The sequence below is a fragment of the Stylophora pistillata genome, chromosome 6, assembly GCF_964205215.1.
Source record: "Stylophora pistillata chromosome 6, jaStyPist1.2, whole genome shotgun sequence".
NCBI classification, from domain to species: domain Eukaryota; kingdom Metazoa; phylum Cnidaria; class Anthozoa; order Scleractinia; family Pocilloporidae; genus Stylophora; species Stylophora pistillata.
This window is the reverse complement of record NC_142524.1, coordinates 20,913,686-20,932,280: the sequence shown is the minus strand read 5'-3', so window position 1 is coordinate 20,932,280 and position 18,595 is coordinate 20,913,686. Positions and strand designations below refer to the sequence as shown.

Sequence of the window (18,595 nt, the reverse complement as noted above, 5' to 3'; positions counted from 1 at the left end):
CACAAGGCTCCACAATTTTTCGTGCACCTACTTTCATGATGGACCAATTGACTTCCAGAGTCAATTCATAGAGTGCCTTAGACAAGTCAACTTAGTTTGGGTGTATTGGACAACCCTATAATTGACTGTACAATAATGTAGCTAAATTCTTTAATCAGTTCTTCCATGCAAGATTTACTTATTTAAGAAATTTTTGTAGTTTCACATCTTCTAAGTGCTTATGATGAACTTTTTAATTTCAGGATGAATAAATGAAAACCATGACATAAATAACTTCTTTTCCCAATTGAATTTTGTTACAATATTTTTGCTAAGCAAAATTTGCACATTGTTGGTAATAATCCCATGTGATACATGTGACGTTATGGTCCAATCAAAATTGCAAGTTTTCTTTCATAATCATTCTGTTAGATTACAAGAAAAGCTCTCCATCAGTTATTTTTACTATTGGAGAGGAAATATAAAAATATAAATTCAACTGGGCATTGTGTATAGAAACAGTAGTTTGAAATTATTTTCAATTGTTGAAATAAAGGAATACAGTGTACATACTGTACAAAGGAACTATAAGCTTGTTCACTGCATGATGTTTCTGAAATATGCTTAAGAAATATTGATCTTCTCTGGCAATATTGAAAACTTGCATTTTACCTTGAGTATAAATTTTGCAATAAAAAATTATACATGTGTACAGGTTTTAAATTTCACTTGGATATATTTTGTTCAACTTCACTCTTTCTGCAAATCAGAGTAAGCCTTTAAAACTTTGGGGGAAACTTCAAATTCTTTTTCAAAACCCTCTTTCAGATTACCCAACTTGTCCAAGTCTACACTTATTCACAACATACTAACATGTAATCATATTTCTACTCTTGCTAATTGCAGGTCACAGTGCATGAGACTGTACAGAATGTTATCAAAATCTAAGTTACATTTTATGATGGGTGAAATTTACAACTATCATTAATAGCACAAACAAAAATGTTTCCAAATAAAATCAGCTTCAGACAAAATACAAAATATTTCCTACCCTACAGTTATTTCATTGACCATAAAACAAATCAATCGATAGTTAGAATTGAAAACTGAATAATTATGTACTAAGTTAACTTCACTTTTATAAATTAATTTTAAAATTTATATCCTATCTAATAGAACCTTTGCTAAAGGTTCACCTCAAATGCCCAGCTTTGGCTAAATGAGTCACTACAAGAGTTTAAAACAAGTCCTTTCTCCTTTTGATCTTTGCTGTCCAGGCACTTTCCTGAGCCAACATGTCTTATCCTGTTAGAGCCCTTGTCATACTCCCAGTGCTACAGAGAAGAAAATTAAAAAAGGAGATGACAAAAATAGAAACAAAATGTACAAAGTGGTCTATCCACTCTCACAAGAGAAGAATTAGGCTTACCATGACAGACACACATTTAATTAGTGTCCTATTGGGGTCAATCATTAAATATTTATTGCGACTGGTTTAGTTGACATAGATGAAGTTTCCCAAAAGACAACTTTTAAGAAGCGACCATTAATATTTTTGGTTGAAGAGCCAATATTCATAGCCAGACAGCATGCGTTGTGCTCCCACCACACCCAGACAGACAATGGACAACTACCTGTTAAAGATGACTGGGGCTGTTAGATTTACCACAAAACAAGTTAATTGCGATTATGTCACCTAGAAAATGGCATTTCTTCATTTCATGCCTCTAATCACAGTCAACAGGGAGCATATGATTTCACCAAACTTCTAAATGTCAACTTGAAATGCCTCAAGTCTACTTTTCTGTTGAAAACGAATTTCTGGTAAAATCAGTTAAAACTAATTTAAGTCGTCCTTTGTTCTTGCTGCATTATCATATCCCTTACAGAAAGGAGATGGCTAGACTGAAAAACATTTAATTTCTCCTTACAAAAGTACCCCTAAATCCAAACATTAAAGTCACGAGAATAAAGGAAATGATCACCAACTATAGAAGCGTTTATTTGTTAAAAAAATTTCTCCTTTTCAACACCTTATAAAATGTACAGAAAACAGTATGAAGAATTATGTACAATAATGTAAAGGTGTAAATAGTAAATGGCAAGACATGTATGTGTATTGTACATTTCCTGTTAGACAGGATTCTTCTGGTACACAATGATTCTATGAACATAGTAAACTGTTTTCAACCATACCTGGTTGGCATTCTTTTCATCACATTCAAGTAATAGAGCTGGGGTTCCATCTTCCTCATTAGCAGTTTCCAGACAAAGTGTGTCATGTTTCAACATCTTGTTCTTGACAAAATTCCACAACTGCCAAATTAAAATTTCAATCAACATCATAAATTCTCTCTTGCCTGACTTGAATGTGCTCATCTAAGAATTCTACTGGTTGAAATCTATTATTGATGGAATCAAAGAGCCCTGCAGGCTTGTTGGGAAGCTCACATTTGCATCTGGGTTAGATTCACCAATCTCTGTGTGTACATGTGTGTATGCCAACATGAATGATACAGGCTGTGTTGTATAACTACATGTACTAACCTGGTTTCCCCCAGCACCATGACATTCAAACAGACCCACAGTACCCCCACCAGTATGCCCCAGTGTGTCCATGCAGTCTTTTCCTTGCTTGACCTCCCCAAATGCTGTGGTGTCATCACCCTCAGGAACTCTATTGGCATAAGATTATTGTTATAACAAAGATAAGAATGATATTGACTCTTAACAGCACTATCTCGGAACTCTGGACCAACCACAGAGAACAGTGAGGGAAGACTAATGCAATCCAGGATTACTCTCAACCTTTAATTGGAAATGGCTCATAATGGAATGCTACCCACCTGAGTTCAGGATACACATTCTGGACATACCACTTAAAAGGCTTACATTTCAATTTCTTCCGCAGTTCAAGTCGGCTTTGAATGCTGTTAAAAGAGATGGAGGAACATACTGTTACAGTTGTAACTGAGATAAAAGAAAGAATATCCATTGTGATCAAAGATACACAGTGAAGAGCATAACAACATTCCAAGTAAAGATTAAAAGGATAATTGATCAAAAACATCTGTCTACTCCCTAAGTAGATTAAAGCCTTTGTAACTAGATAAGTAAAAGGAAAAACTGGGTCACATACTATCAATCAAAATTAATTATCCTAATTTGTATACCAAATTGTGCCCAATCATTAACTAAGTGATAACTAATCATCAGCTATGGAGTAATTAAGGACCTATATATCTTTTCCAGTCAGCCTTTTAAAGGGAAAAAGATCAAGTAAAACCTGCATTACTCTAGAAAATTCTTGAATAGAAAACTCACTCTCCAAAAGGTGTGTTCTTAGCATAGGGAACTGCTGCATAGTAAAACTTTTTGTAATCATCCATCCAAACCTCTACAGCTCTTCTTGTATTTCTTAAAAGCAATAGACATAATTACAATTAATAAAATTGTTTATATTTACTATTTACAAGTTAAAACAATTTGGGCGCAGTTGTTCAAAGGGTGGATATCGCTTTCCAACAGATAAATCACAGCCCAGTGGATAAGTGTTAACAACATACTCTTTCCTGTTGTATCCACCAGGTAAAAATTTGTTTCATAGATGGTGTTATCCACACTTCAAACAACCAGGGTTAGATGACCTCCATTACATCTATACAACAAAATGCTAATTTCCACAAACACAATACACTACATTGTAATCAAAAAGAGAAATACAAGCACAAAATTGATTGTAATCAGAAACACTGTATGGCAAACTGTAACTAAAAGCTTGTCTTGAGTCCTAGGTTCTAGAAATTTGATAACAAATCTTGATATAAAATGAGAAAAGGAAAAAATTCAAAGGCATAAATGAGAAGTGCTGGCAAACACTGAAAGATCCTGACTTACTTTTGGAAGACATTCATGCTTCCCCCTGGAAATTTATAAGGATGTCTATTTCTAAACACGTGACCAACTCTAGAACAAGGAATTATTTCCATGCTTCCTCCGCACTGCCATGCTCTGAAGGAGATTTCTGGGTAAGGAGAGAAAAATCAGAACACATTTCATTTAGTGGATAGAAATGTACACACGTGTCGTGATGAAATGAGGGAAATGCAGTCAATATCTCAACCCTTTACCTCCCATAAGTTAAACCAAAAAAAAAAAAGATCCTTTCTATGTGATATCAAGACAATATCTAGCAGACAAGTGATAAGAATAAAGAAACGTATTCAATTTGGGTTTTATTAGTGTTGATTGAACACCAAATTATCTGAACAACATTGTACGATAAGTTAAGAGTAACATGCTATGAATTGTATGGCAGACAGCAAAGGTGAATTACTACACTAGGTGAAAAATTAGGAGTGAAAGCTTTTATCTCTAATATGATGTCCTGTCAAGAAAACAGTCACACAGCTAGCTGGGTAAATAACATCTCAAAGTGTAACTTACACCCCATTCTCACCAGCAAAACATTGTCTAGTTAAACTACCTTTAACTGATATAAAAAATTAGAAACAACCAAAAAACTAAATTTTTCATAGGATGCAACTACAGTGTAATTGTCAACTTGTATTTTCAAGGTGCTACTCTTGAATTCCACAAACGTGGGTTTGGCAGCATTTACATGAAGGAAAAAAATTTAATCCTTGTCTAACAAAACAGCTCTAAAACATATAGCTGTGGTGTGAATCGGGTATTTGGCTTGAGCAGGACACATTTCTATCCACTCTATGTCCTTAGGCAAATTCTGATGTACTGTAAGCATACCGTTTAACTCTAAATATAAACTTAGAGACTAACTTAAGTACAATGTACATGGTATAGTGTACAAACCTAAATTCTCTCCTCCCCAGATGTCCATGTCCATATCATATTTACCAATCCTTTCAAACCATTTCTTATCAATTGAAAAGAGTCCGCCAGCTATGACAGGAGTCCTGCAAGTAAAGTAGAACAAATCAAATAATGAGACGATACAAGTTTATTGAACATCCCAGACTGAGTTGCTGTAATTCTTAACTTGTACAGTGTAGATCATCTGTGACTGAGCAGGCTTAGTGAAAAACCTCAATCAACCCTATGGCCTTTATCATCTAATTTCTCTATACAATTTCACCCTTGAATCAAACATTAGGGTCATAAGATAATGTTCACCAGAAGCTCCTGATTGCTAAACAAATTCTCCTTGTCAACACCTTAGAAAATGCACGATACCTTTGTATAGAGAACAGTAAACTATGGAGAATATGCAAACTGATGTTAGGGAAAAACAGAAAATTCAGTTTTAAATAATTCCATTTGTTTACAATTTGATGATTGAATGCTCTAAAACTAATTGAGAAAAATTATCTCAAAACGGCTTTCAAACAGACAAATATAGAAACCCACACTAAAATTTAACACTGAGTTAGCCCTAATCGGCCTTCAAACAACTGGGCCAAGAATAGGAGAGTTATATGAAAAATCAGTTCATCCTGTACATCTGGCAGACATACCTAATTGGAGCCATAGGTCGTCCAGATCTCTCAGCAAGCACATTGGCTGGAAGGAAATCCCACTTGAAATTCAAGTTCCACCCAAATCCTGGAAGAATATTAACAATGTCTCATTCAGTATTCTGTTGCTCAGATTGTTACCGTAACCATGATTACAACAATTCACAACTATAACACAATAGAGGCAATTTATATTTTATGAAAATGAGAAGTACTACTTGGCTACAAAATCAATTGATGCACGATGGACACATTATAGTAAAATTACTTCAGTCAAACGATTTTTACCTAGTTTGAAATGTTGAATTCTTGGTCTAACAGAGGGTACATTGTGATACACTGTAATGTGCACTGTATATCAAACTATTTTGCAGTCTTTCATTCTGATTTTATGATTTTAAACTAAATTTGACTTTTACTTTATACAACGGTTGTAATCCAAGTACACCACTCATAACAAGGGGAAAGTCATTACATTGTCTGCTGCAGTATTTTCACCACTATACTGCCATTCAACTAAAATTTGACTGGGTAGATATCAGTAAAACTTCATCAAATATAGGTAGTCTGATGGTCCAATAGCAATCATCCAGACAGCCAGACTACTTACATATACAAGTTAATACTTTTCTAACCATTTTCATTGCATTACCACAGTAGGGTAGGACTAGAACGGAACATATGCGAACCATGCAAGTAGTCCACCCAATAAATCCCATCCATCCCACCCCAGGGGAGGACATCCATCACACAGTAATCTCGTGCGTGGGAAATTAACGTCCCCTAACCCTGCAGGAGACGGGACCTGCATTTATTTGTCCCTATCCGAGAAGACTAGAATAGTTCGTTTTCTTGATGTTATAGAAAGGTAGCATATTCTCAATTATTTTTAATTAAGACCTTGAGTGTTGGTCCGGCCAGGGCTTGAACCCTGGACCTCCTGCACAACAGTCCAGCTCTCTATCCATTGAGCTAACCAGAAACAACACTCCTATTAATTTAACAGTTTTGATAAAACCTGCTGATTGGAAATGTACATGTATCAAACAGAACAGAACAGGTGTATATTACCTCCTCTCAGATCTGATGAAGACCCCAGGTACTCAAATGTATCCATGTTGATTACATCAATGATTGGACTCACAATCATATTGCGATTCTAAACAAACAAACAAACAACAAAGTCAAAATAAGTAGAATACCTCCATACATGTAAGTTGGGTTTCCTCTTTAAAATGTAAAGAATGTACAACCACTCAGTCAGTACAACACACAGAGTACATTTACATGAACAAATATTGTTATGCAAGAAGGAGATGAAAAAAGGAAAACATCAGATGAGACATGTTATTTTGAAGCATGTACAGTGTACACTGTCTTGTATGTTACAATAAATTCTCCTAGTCTACCAGAAATACAAGGCAGAAACAAGGGGGAATAAGTTAACTAATCAGGATTTAATTTGGTATTCAAGGGGGTTTCCAAAACAAGAAATCTACAGTAATATGTAAAACTATTTAATCCAGTTTAATCATGGTGAGTGCAGAGGAAGATGTAAGGCTACAATGAACTTAATGATCTTAAAAAGTGCATCTTTTACTGAATGTACAAATACATGTGCATGTTTTTTTTACGGGGGAGGGGGGGGTATAAATTGTTTACAAAAAGCATGAAGTTTGATTTTTCTTTTTTATATATATACTGTGATTCTCAATGGAGACTAGATCAATCTAACCAATACCAACGTAATCCATGATGGCGTACTAATTACTATTTCCTGTTCATGCAGATAAGCATTCCTGAGTACAATTGAACACTTGTTTTATTAAAATGTTGAAATTCTATTAGGAAGGCAATTTTACATGCATAGAAAACAACAACTAGGTCAGTCATTTGTGAAAGGCATCTACCCAGGTACATGTACAGCACTAGTACCAGTCAAAAGTCTGTAGACAGTCTCCACTCAATGCTTGATCCTAGATACCCAAAACTATCGAGAATCAAGGATCAAGATTTGAGGGTAAAACATCAAGTATCAAGGATAGAGAATCGAGGATCCAGATGCTCTTCAAGGATCTTCATTGGTAAACTATTGTCTAAGAGCTACAAAATTTAAATCACCTCTTTAATCCTCTCAAGAAGTGGTTCCAGCCAGTTCTTATTACATTCACAGTGACTGTCCAAGAAAGTCAGTACCTCCCCTTTTGCTTCATCTGCCCCTCTTACACGAGACCTCATAAGTCCTGTAGAAAAAAATTCAGTCAAAAAGTATTCACATGGAGGCACTGACACCAAACAGTCCAACAGCCCAGCCCATTATACCAAAAAAGAGGAACAGCAACTTATTAATAAACTCAAAAAACATCGCTCCCAAAAATGCAAAGAAAGGATCTCATTAAGACTACCCAACCCCACATCTTTGTTCTTACAGGGCTGAGTATAAACCAAAATGTTCAATGTTTGTTTGTGTGCATAATGGCTGACTCATTTTTGTAATACATTGGGCTGATTAAGCTACCCTGATGAAGTAATTCATGTACCATCTATTAAGTGAATTATGGGTAGCAAAAGAAATTCAAAGTTCAACTGAGAAACAGCTTTTGGAAACAATGCAAGATTTTATTTATTTCTTCATTTACTTATTTTCTGATTACTATCATGGTGAGTGGATTACCTAGATTTGCTGAAGCATTAAGGAGAATGTTTAATAAACTAACTAAAGACGTTTGCATGCTCAAAATTGGCAAATATCAAGGTTGATCACAAACAGACCACTGTTTCTGTGGAATTATTGGAGGAACTCAGTGACAAAGTTAAAATCAACTGACCTTCTCTTTGGTTATTTCGAAGCACTCTCACTTTAGGTAGCTTCTCTAAAAGCTTTCCATCCAAAGCTATAGATACAGAGAATTTAAAATAAAATTATGTGAATATCAGTTTGTCTAATTATCATGAAGATAACGCTTCAAAAACAATGTTCATTATTCCACAAGTACAGCCTATCTAGTGTTTAATGGTTAACCCTTTGATAACTAAGAGTGACCAGCCTCAGATTTTTTTTTCAATATCACCCTTGAATCACACAGTCATGAGAACAACAGAAATGATCACCAACTTAAGAAAATATCATATGATAATTATAGTAAACTTGGGCAACTGGCAACTTTGAGAACTTACCATTATCACTAAAATCATCCACAAGAATAATTTCTTTTAACAAGTTAGGAGGACTTCTATTGAGAGAACTGCAAAAAGTAATTATAATAATAATTAATACCAAACTATTATATATAAAAAAAAATCAGTCAATTTGCCACACCATAACTTACAACAATGCCACCAACATTAATTATTTTAGCATGAACAATTAGCATCAAAATCAATTGATGCACCATGTTTGAAGAGTCCTATTTACATGTAGAACAATAGTCCTGTTTCAACCACAATCTAAATCAATTGAAAGACCCCCCTCCCCCATTCAATCTTGCCTGTACATGTATGTAATTAGTATTTCATGGAATCACAAGAAAACAATGTCATAGGGGGAAGAGGGAAATAGGTTACCTCAATGAGGGAAAAAGAGATAAAATAGAAGTTATCTGGGTTGAAAGGATCAAGGTGTCAAAAGTTTTGTTGCCAATTGAAGATGTACAGGTGTAGGAAATAATGCTCAGCAGTGCACATGCTTACGCATAGATGTGCATTTAAAATTGGGTAAGGGTGCAAAAACAAACTTAATTTCCAATATTACTTCTTCTGACAAAAATACTGTACCTTATGACTGTCCTTAATAAGGCAGCTCTACCTTCATTATGGAAACAAATAATAATACTTGTTGTTGGTAAATCATCAGCTATCCATAATCTTTCTTGGCACCTGAAAACACAGGAAGTACAGTGAATGTCACTACTAAGTTTTCAGGAGATAAATTCTTGATTGCTCATTATTTGCATGGACATAATTATGAGGCACACCAAGTGGGTCATTTATAGACATTTACCTCATCTTTGTTTGTGGAAAGGTACAATGCAGATGAAACCAATTTTCAATTGTGATAATAGATGTAAGGACTATATTACAAGGTGCAGGGAGTCAGAGACAGACACTGTACAGGTGTAGTTACATGTAGCTTGCTCCTGGATTGCCAGAAAGTGTGAAACTTTTGATTAAACACAAATTTCTCCCAGTGTTTTATAGGGGAGCACAAAACAACTGCAAAAGAGAACTCAGAAGTCTAACAGAAGTTACTTGGAACTCATTTCCTTGACCCCATGCAGTCTTTAAATCCTTTTGTGTTAGATTAGGCAGTGCCCCATTTCAACCAGGAGTCTCAATGGGTACCAAAAATCTAGGGGGTAGCCTAGGGATGCATGTAGCTTCCAGTCATCACTTAGAGTGGCCACAGTGCAGTGTCTAACTTCTAACAGTTTTATTATACTAATTAGGTAATCACATGATTTCGAGTGCAATTTGGAATAAATAAGCATTAGTAAATTTTTTCAAAGACTAACAAAATTGCATGAGCCCATAGGGCAAATGCAAGTTGTGGTGTTTGAAAAATTTAGAAGCGCTTATTTATTTCAAATTGCATGAGAAAAATGTGATTATGTTTTAACAATATACATAAGAAAAAATATGAGGTAGCTTATCATAATTATGCAGAAGAAAAGTGCACCCATCACATGCAAAAATAATTTATTCACACCCTGCAAGTGTCATTGACCTTGACATTGACCTTGACAAATCATTCTGACCAATCAGAATGTCTGGTTTGTTACTTTCTTTGCACTGAATTAACCCTCTTCTGCACTGAATTAACTCTCTTCTGCACTGAATTAACTCTCTTCTGCACTGAATTAACTCTCTTCTGCACTGAATTAACTCTCTTTTGCACTGAATTAACCCTCTTCTGCACTGAATTAACTCTCTTCTGCACTGAATTAACTCTCTTCTGCACTGAATTAACTCTCTTCTGCACTGAATTACCTGAAAACTGCATTTATCTCAACCAATCAGAACTCAGTAATTTTCTCATTTATATTATTACCCCTGAAACAGACATTAGGATCCTGAGAATGTAAGTATAGGTAATCGCATGGGGCTGAGTAAAATTAAGGATCAATATCACGCGTTTTCGGAAGTTGCTGAAATTGCGCGAGTCACACAGCGACGAGGGCAATTTCTGCAACTTCCAAAAACACAAGTGATATTAATCCTTAATTTTATGAGGAACCATGTGATTACTAGTTTATAATATAAGGGGCAAAATGTTTTCTTACTGATCTCGCGCAAAATGAGATGCTATTGTTACAAAACAAACAGAAATTTCTTTACCTTGGCAGCCATTGCTAAGCGATTTTCAGCCAATCATTTTCAAGGAATTTTTCCCTGCGGCAATTACAAAAATTAAGAAAAAATGCCCTCTGTCTTGACCAATCACAATTCAGTAATTTTGCCCCTTATATGATAAGATTAGAAATGATCCCAATCTGAATGCAAAGGAAAATTGTGAAGTCCACTCAAACAGTTAGGGGAAAAAATACAGAGTAAGTTATGGAATTATTTCCAATCAACAAGATTTGTCAATATAAATGTATACAAAAGTGTACAACTCCATTATTGATCAAGTGTTACGTCAAGATGGCTGAATTCTGGCTGTTTTTTTTTTTTTTTTTTTTTTTTTTTTTTTTTGCACTTTTGTGGACAGAGACACAGTCCAGGTCCATAAAACAGGAGAAAAAAAAAAGAACTAGTTAATAAAGCCAGGAATAATTCTAGAAACTTAAGAAAGCTTAATTACAACAAATCTGTTCTTGCAACATTTTATCTCGCAAGGAGTAGGAACATAACCTTCCCTGAATTCCTGAGCAAGTAGTTCCAAATGTTTGTTGCTGTGAAGGGCCTGTCAAACAACTTCTCTGAGGTGACAGAAGTGGTTTGATGGTCAATTTTCTTTCTCTCCCATCTATTATAATTCATGATCAGGATAAGGAGACTAAACTAAATTGTCAATCGACCTTTTTTTTTTAACCCGAGATTAAAAACTACCTGCTAAATCTGTATCTACATGTATTTGGTCAACATTACGGGTACGTACAAACGGTAACTACGTGTATCTTTTAACCAATTTTATTACTTACTGTGACGCTCTCACATCAGGAACATCTCTGTTAAAGGGAGCTTTGTCGCTAGCTTCTTGATTATAAGCATTACTGGCATAGGCATCTTCACCCTGCTTCACCCTGGTGACTCCTAGATAACTTTCCACGTCGAAATCCTCTACTCTACGAGTGTCTGTTTCAGCTGGTTTCCCTCTCAACCCAACAAATTCATTCTACGATCAAATTAAAACCACATAGTGAATCACCAAGGTGAAAATCCGAGGACAGGTTTCGTAAAAACCTTTTTTTAATACTATATTATCAAAGGCTTCATTTACAACTGAGACGAAGGGAAAAAACTTGACGCCACATTAAATAATAATTTGTCGAATTCCTTCTCGAATTTCGATTACATTTTATACACTAACTTAGGTAATTTAAAAATATATGATAACAAGAATAATTCAAGCTTACCTCGTCATCATAAGTGCCTCTATTGTCTACATTCAGTTGAAAGTTTCTGAGTGTGTCTTCATCATCGCTAACCCTAGGATCTCCGTTAGATCGAATGTCATCCCTCGATCCTGTCAACGGTGCTAGAAAATAAATCATACCCCCTAGCCATATTAATACTAAAATAACTAAAATTGTTTTCCGCCGCCTCAGTAATTTCATTTTCTTTGAATAAACAAACAACTATTAGGGCCAAAACATTCTCAATAAGTCTTTAAGAGCTGCCGACGTGGAAGCCATCAAAGGATGACTTGGTAACCACTCAGATTGGAAAAATTTCAAATTTAGCAAGGGAGGGGAGGACCAGTTAATGCTCTACCACGAAGTTTTTTTTGCATCCGTATCTCTACCCTGCGTCTTAGAGAAAATACACTGGACCTTGAAGAAATGATAATTTTAGAGAAAATCATGACTGTCTCAAACGCTGCACGACTCACATCTCCACATAGACAATTTCGGCGGTAAAAACGCAAAAAGCGGTAGAAGATAGTCAAAACAAAGAAAACAGAAACGACTCTCGTGAGTTTGGTGTGCTACAAAAACCGAGTTGGCTTTCTTTCCCGGCTCCCGAAGGAAACAAGTAATTCTGAATTCTTAATGAAGTGATATCTTTTTGCAATAAGCTAAATCCTCTATTAACCAAGCTTGTTCGGTCAAGATGGTTGGATATTAGCCTCATTCTTTTTTCGCATTTTTATGGATCTCAGTCGACTTGGTCTCGGTCCATAAAAATGCAAAAAAAGAACTCGGCCAATATCCAGCCACCTTGACCTCACGCTCGGTTAATAACGCATATTTACACCACTAACATTAAAACAAGATAACTCATGTTGCTTGAAATACCAACACTTAAACAACTTACAGTACAATACGATTACTAATGCCACTTGAAATATGATTCGATTCGCATTTGTTACTTGCGACAACTTTTTCACCTTCGATATTACATATTTTTGCATTATTGCATTCGGCTACAATCCTTGCTATATTGAGGTGGGAATTTGGAAAATCAAGCCAGTGTACACAAATAGTATAATGATTTATGAGAAACTAGAGAAGAGGCAGTCTGCGCCGGCTTTTGTGGGATGGACGTCGACGAAGATATTTCATTAGTCAAATATAATACAATCTATTCCGCAGAAGAGCTCATATTAAATTTGTGTATATTATTAAACCACGATATGGTACTTGAAAATATTGAAATGGAGCCTCTCTAGAATCGTATGCATTTTGAATCTGTTCTAAAGAGAAATTGCAATGGTCATTGGTTGCAAAATTTCTTGAGTTCTTTTTGGTAATGATCATCTTGTGTAATATTTTAAATAAAAATTGCTTAAGTTTGTTTCGTGGCATTGTTATTTAGGGCCTAAAAAGCTAGTGAAAAGCTGCACAAAAAGAACAAAACAAAGCTCTCGAACTTTCTGATAAATAAATTATTGCTGTCACATAATTTATCTCAAAGTATCGGCACTTCGCATATTCTTCTGACTTTGAATATTCAGTTGTAAAACAAATTGTGCGTGCGATGAAAGCACCAAGCATCAAAGGAAAAACGAGAGCATGCTTTACATACGTTTGTTGTGTGCACTCGCTTCAGCCCCCCCCATTGAATTTGTCAGAGAGACTGGAGAGAGAGAGATAAGATGGATAACGTTTTGCTATAAAATGCATCAGTCATGAGCATTAGTACCTTTATTATCGGTTATAGTTTTTACAGTCTAAATATCCTTTTCTCGATCAGTTAACTTAGGTTTGCCAAGGTTGTTTTTCTTTCATATTTTTCCATTGCGTTTTTAATGTTCGCAATCATATTTTCTCTCTTTGGCCCGGTAAATCGTTTTTCTTCCGTTAAAATTTTGAAAAGCAAACCAGGAATCACTCCGGTTACAAACATAGCAATAGTAATGGCTGAGGCCATGGCCGAAATGTCATATACATTTTCCAAAAAATGCAACTGAGCTTAAAGTTAACATTGTTAAAATAAGGGCCATATTACGTAGCATACGGAAGATTTCAACCATGATTGGCAAAACTTCTTTCTCATAGTTACAAATAAACCAGAACAGACCACTTGGGATTGTGCCCTCCCGGCACTTCTCATCGAAGATCATTTGCTTTACCTCCTGGTACCGTTTTTGTAAGTTATAGTAGCAAAGTTGTATGTTTCCTACGGCTACAATAAGAAATGTCACAAAAGGGCTCACAATTTCAGCATTTAAAACTAAACCAACTATGATGTAAGCGATCATTCTTACAATGAAACTACAAGACAGCCGCTGAGTAACAGACAGCTAAAAGTGCGAGAAATATGATACAAACAAAGAAGAAACAAAGTACGTTGTAAAAGCACGATGTTTTACTGCATTTGAGCTTGAACTTGTCAAATGTAATCATTAATAGGGTAAAATAGGGCGAGTAAACTACGCTATACACAAGTGATATTTTTATAAACGTACAGATAGAAACTACTCGTACGATGATGCCAGTGATCATAAGAAGAAAGGCGCAAGGTAAAATCAACAAAGAATTCACGGCTCTTTTAAACTTTACCTGCGGACTTTTGTCCTCCTCCCTAAGTCTGAACGGAAAATCATAACTCAGTACATTTATTATACACTCAAATTGGTTCTTGCATATTTCTATAAACGTGCATGGAGGGTTGTGAACTTTTTCTTTGAGTTTCTCCATGTGCATTGCTATGTCCTCGCCGACAGTAGCCCCCTTAAGTAAACTGCACACGGCGCACACATCGGGCAACAAAAAATCCTCTGGACTCGACCTTAAACCTATCAGTAAAGCGACGAGTAAGAGAGCGAAGCCAAAATACATGCCAGAATCTTTTTGTGACCAGAAAAGAAACCTGTAGTAAAGGGCTACTAAATGTGCATGTTTCATTGCCCTCTCCCTTAAAAATTCACTTTTCATCGTATAATTTAATCCTAGGATGATATATAAAACGGCTGGGATCACGCACAAGCAAAAAATAGCCAATCTGACGTTAAACAGAATCAACTCTGACAAACTCTTTGCATATTTGCAAAAGAAATTGCAACAAAAGATTGGACTGGCATCGTCGAAGTAAACTAAATCGCCTTTAACCGTGTTTTGACCTAATGAGGTGTTTTCTTGGTCACCTGTCGGTACGTTATCATTATCACTTTTGTTAGGAGATTGTTCCTGCTCCTCGCCAGTTGGGCTAGAATTATCTTGATTGTCTTCATGGGGTTGATGCTGTTCTGTTCTGTTCTGGTCTGGTCCGTTCTGTTGTTCTGTAGCTCGCCGTTCAAAACCACCGCAGATCTTCCTTCCCCGGTTTGGTAATGGGGCTAACCCTGCGACTCCTTGGAAACAGCTGAGGATAAAACATGAATTATCCTCGCCTTGGCCATTTGTGGGTTCGCCAGTATTATCACTTCCTGCCAAATTACGACTTGTTGATGGATCATAGTGACCTTCTTTCTTTTTGCTCTTCTCCTTTATTTCTAAATAGGCATCCTCCAATAAGAAGGGGAAGGCCGGACAATATAGCACTCAATATCTAGTCAGACTGTGATAAGAATAACATTGAAAGTCCCCAGCCATCCATTAATCTCAATGTCGTCCTCGCAACTGATTGAAAACTCTTTGACCGATTGTTGCTTACTTTTTTGCAACAGCGGTAAGTAATAACACCTTCAAAAAAATGTTTGTATTGAAGGCCTGTCTTCTATCAGAATATCGAGGCAAACAAAATTTGTTTCATCCGATGCTGTTTCATTCAGAATCGCTCTCCTGACCACCTTCAGTCGTTGACACGATGAACGCAAGTTTGCAAGACACCCAGTTGGTTGGTCTTCCAATTCCACGTCAATGCTTCGCACTTGATATGTCAAAAGACCTAAGGCTAAAATATCATTGTCATACGATAAAAAAAGCATGGGTTCGTTAATCGAGCTTGCCCAAACCCATTTCTTTAGAAGAAACAGTTCCTGTGTCTCCAATGGATGATAGCTGTCGTTTCCAATCTTTAATTTCAAGTAGACCATTCTCACGCCTTGCTCGGAAATTTTGAGACGGAATTCAGAAGGATACCTCTCTCCAACCGGAACAAGCTTGCACCGAGTCTCGCTACAATTCTCGGCTTTGGCTTGGCAAGTAGTGAGACAGAATGAAGGGATCCAAAAAGCGGTAATAAACTTGATGACTATGTTTCGCTGTAGAGTTATCCTTGTTTGTAAGCATGCAATTAAGTATATTGGCCGAGTCTCTCTCTCGGATCACTGGGTTTATTATCTATCTTTATGCAAAGTTTATTTTTATTCATTTTTGATATGATCATTGAGATCAAACCAGATAGCTGCAAAATAACAACAATGCCCCTTTTAAAATCTATTCGTCACTTTTTTGCCTTCAAAACAGCTCACTATTGGCAGCTTATCGAGTAGCCTGCAGCGCAGGCGTTTTATCAGGGCGAGTTAACGTTTATTACTCGCGATTCAGTTATTCAACCGGCCATGTTTGATTTGGAGTTAGAGTCGACGTTGGGGAAGGGAGCGGGAAGAGACGAATATTCATCATCCCACCACTAACCCCATCCTTCTTTTTGACTGTCGCTGTAAAACTCAAAGATGGCAACCAAGATACTGAGCGTTCGCCCGCTAGAATTGCAACTGCTTTGCAAGCTACTTGAATGAATGAATGAATGAATGAATAAATGAATGAACTTTAATAATTACTCCAGTACAGGCTTTTTAGCAACTATTTACAATGGTAGACAATTTACAATCACAAATGAACAACTCCAAATAGGGTAATAAAAATGAAAACAATATATGTATATATATATGTGTGTGTGTGAGTGTCCAATGGGTATCATACAAAGACTATTAAAGTGCCCCTCTTAGGGAGTCCTTCAAAGAATGTTTCATGCCCTGATAAGTGACTTTACTGAAAGCAAGTTCACTAGGTCACTACTCAGGGAAGTTAATAGTGAAGCTGCTCGATAGGCAAAGGTTCGTTGACCGTTTGTGGACTTATAAAAAGGGATCTGAAGTTTGTTGCTATGCCGCGTGGCTCGATCATGTATGGTGGTGCGTTTTTGTAACTTATTACATAGGTAGCCGGGTGCTAAATTATTGGCACACTTGTAGGCCATAACTGTACCTCTAAGTTGGGGTGTCTGGTCACTGAAAACCAGTTAAGTTGGTGCAATTGGGGAGTAACATGATCGTGCTTCCTGGAACCGGTGATGATCTTACAAGCAAAGTTTTGGATGAGTTGCAGTTTCTTTATATTAGTGGAGGATGTAATTGACCACACTGTTGAGCAATAGAACATTTTGCTGAATACCAGTGATGAAATAACGAGCATTAGTGTTTCCTTATCGGAACTGTTTTTAACTCTGTTGATCTGGACTAGTATTGATAAACAAGAAGAGACTAAGTAAGAACTGTGACTATCATAGGTCAGGTGTGAGTCAATGATCACACCCAAGTCTCTTGCTGAGTCAATAGGGGTAAGGGACTTCCCCAGGGATGACACCGAGAAGTCATTGGAATGTCTGTTTATCAGCTGTCTTGGGTCAATCAGCATAAATTTCGTTTTATCGGGGTTTATTAGCAACTGGTTTTCGCAACACCAAATAGCGACTCTTTGTAAGTCCTCCTCGAGCTTAATCTTGGCATTGTTAGGGTCAGTTGCATTGAAAGATAACAAGACTTTAGAATCATCGACGTAAGACTCAAGATGGCAAAATCGAGGCGCGTATGGTAGATCGTTCAAGTAAATGCAGAAAAGGAGTGGAGAAAGTATCGCGCCCTGAGGAACTCCGTGTGAGATCGGTAGCGGATCCGACCGGATGGAGCTGATGCGCACTGATTGGGTACGGCTAGACAAATAGCTCTACCGGATTGGTGGGAAGAGAGGCGGTTGTGAAAGATAATATAAGCGCTAAATTGTTCCAGAGCAATTTTTTCACACACCTTTGAAGCGAAATTGAGTAATGATAGCGGTCGGTTGTTTAATGGTTCTTCATGGTCTCCCTCTTTGAGGAGGGGTATGACTTCAGCTATCTTCCAGTCTGAGGGGAATGTGGACGTGCGGAGAGAGCAGTTGATGATCTCTGTCAGGGGACCCAGTACTACTTGTCTGGCCCTGAGGCCTTATTCAATGGAAGTAATAAGATGACCCGTCTCACATCCTCACAGCTCACGGGGCTGAAGTTGAAGTATTTATCAGTAGGTAGTACAGGGGGTGGAAGAGAGGCGTTTGCAAAGGTAATATTATTGTCATTAGCCAGCTGAGCAGCGGTGTTAGCAGCACGACTTCCGACTGATTGACCTGAAATCCACTCATCTTAATATGACTAACAATGTAGAACATTGTCCAGTGTTTCCGCCCTCCCAATATTCTCTTTGGAATTAATGAGGATTACTGTGACTAAGCAAAATAAGGTATATATATATAAACATTATGGAAGGTTCTGGAGTACACTAAAACATAATGTCTATTCTTCATTACGCATATATGACT

At 36.7% G+C, this 18,595-nt stretch overlaps 1 protein-coding gene and 1 pseudogene across 1 annotated transcript; both read right to left on the bottom strand.

Moving 5' to 3' along the window:
• Nucleotides 1-136: 136 nt before the first annotated feature.
• On the bottom strand, nucleotides 137-12,347 carry LOC111330695 (polypeptide N-acetylgalactosaminyltransferase 2). The gene is made up of 15 exons (XM_022935600.2): nucleotides 12,047-12,347; nucleotides 11,612-11,805; nucleotides 9,246-9,347; nucleotides 8,649-8,716; nucleotides 8,300-8,365; nucleotides 7,593-7,714; nucleotides 6,543-6,630; nucleotides 5,472-5,559; nucleotides 4,810-4,913; nucleotides 3,877-4,003; nucleotides 3,304-3,396; nucleotides 2,826-2,909; nucleotides 2,527-2,656; nucleotides 2,176-2,295; nucleotides 137-1,313 (listed from the first exon to the last, which is right to left on the bottom strand). The coding sequence occupies exons 1-15, from the start codon at nucleotides 12,245-12,247 to the stop codon at nucleotides 1,164-1,166; spliced, it is 1,737 nt and encodes a 578-aa protein (XP_022791335.2). The 5' UTR covers nucleotides 12,248-12,347; the 3' UTR covers nucleotides 137-1,163.
• A 1,404-nt stretch (nucleotides 12,348-13,751) lies between these two features.
• Nucleotides 13,752-16,659, bottom strand: LOC148728721 (uncharacterized; annotated as a pseudogene).
• Between the last annotated feature and the right edge of the window lie 1,936 nt (nucleotides 16,660-18,595).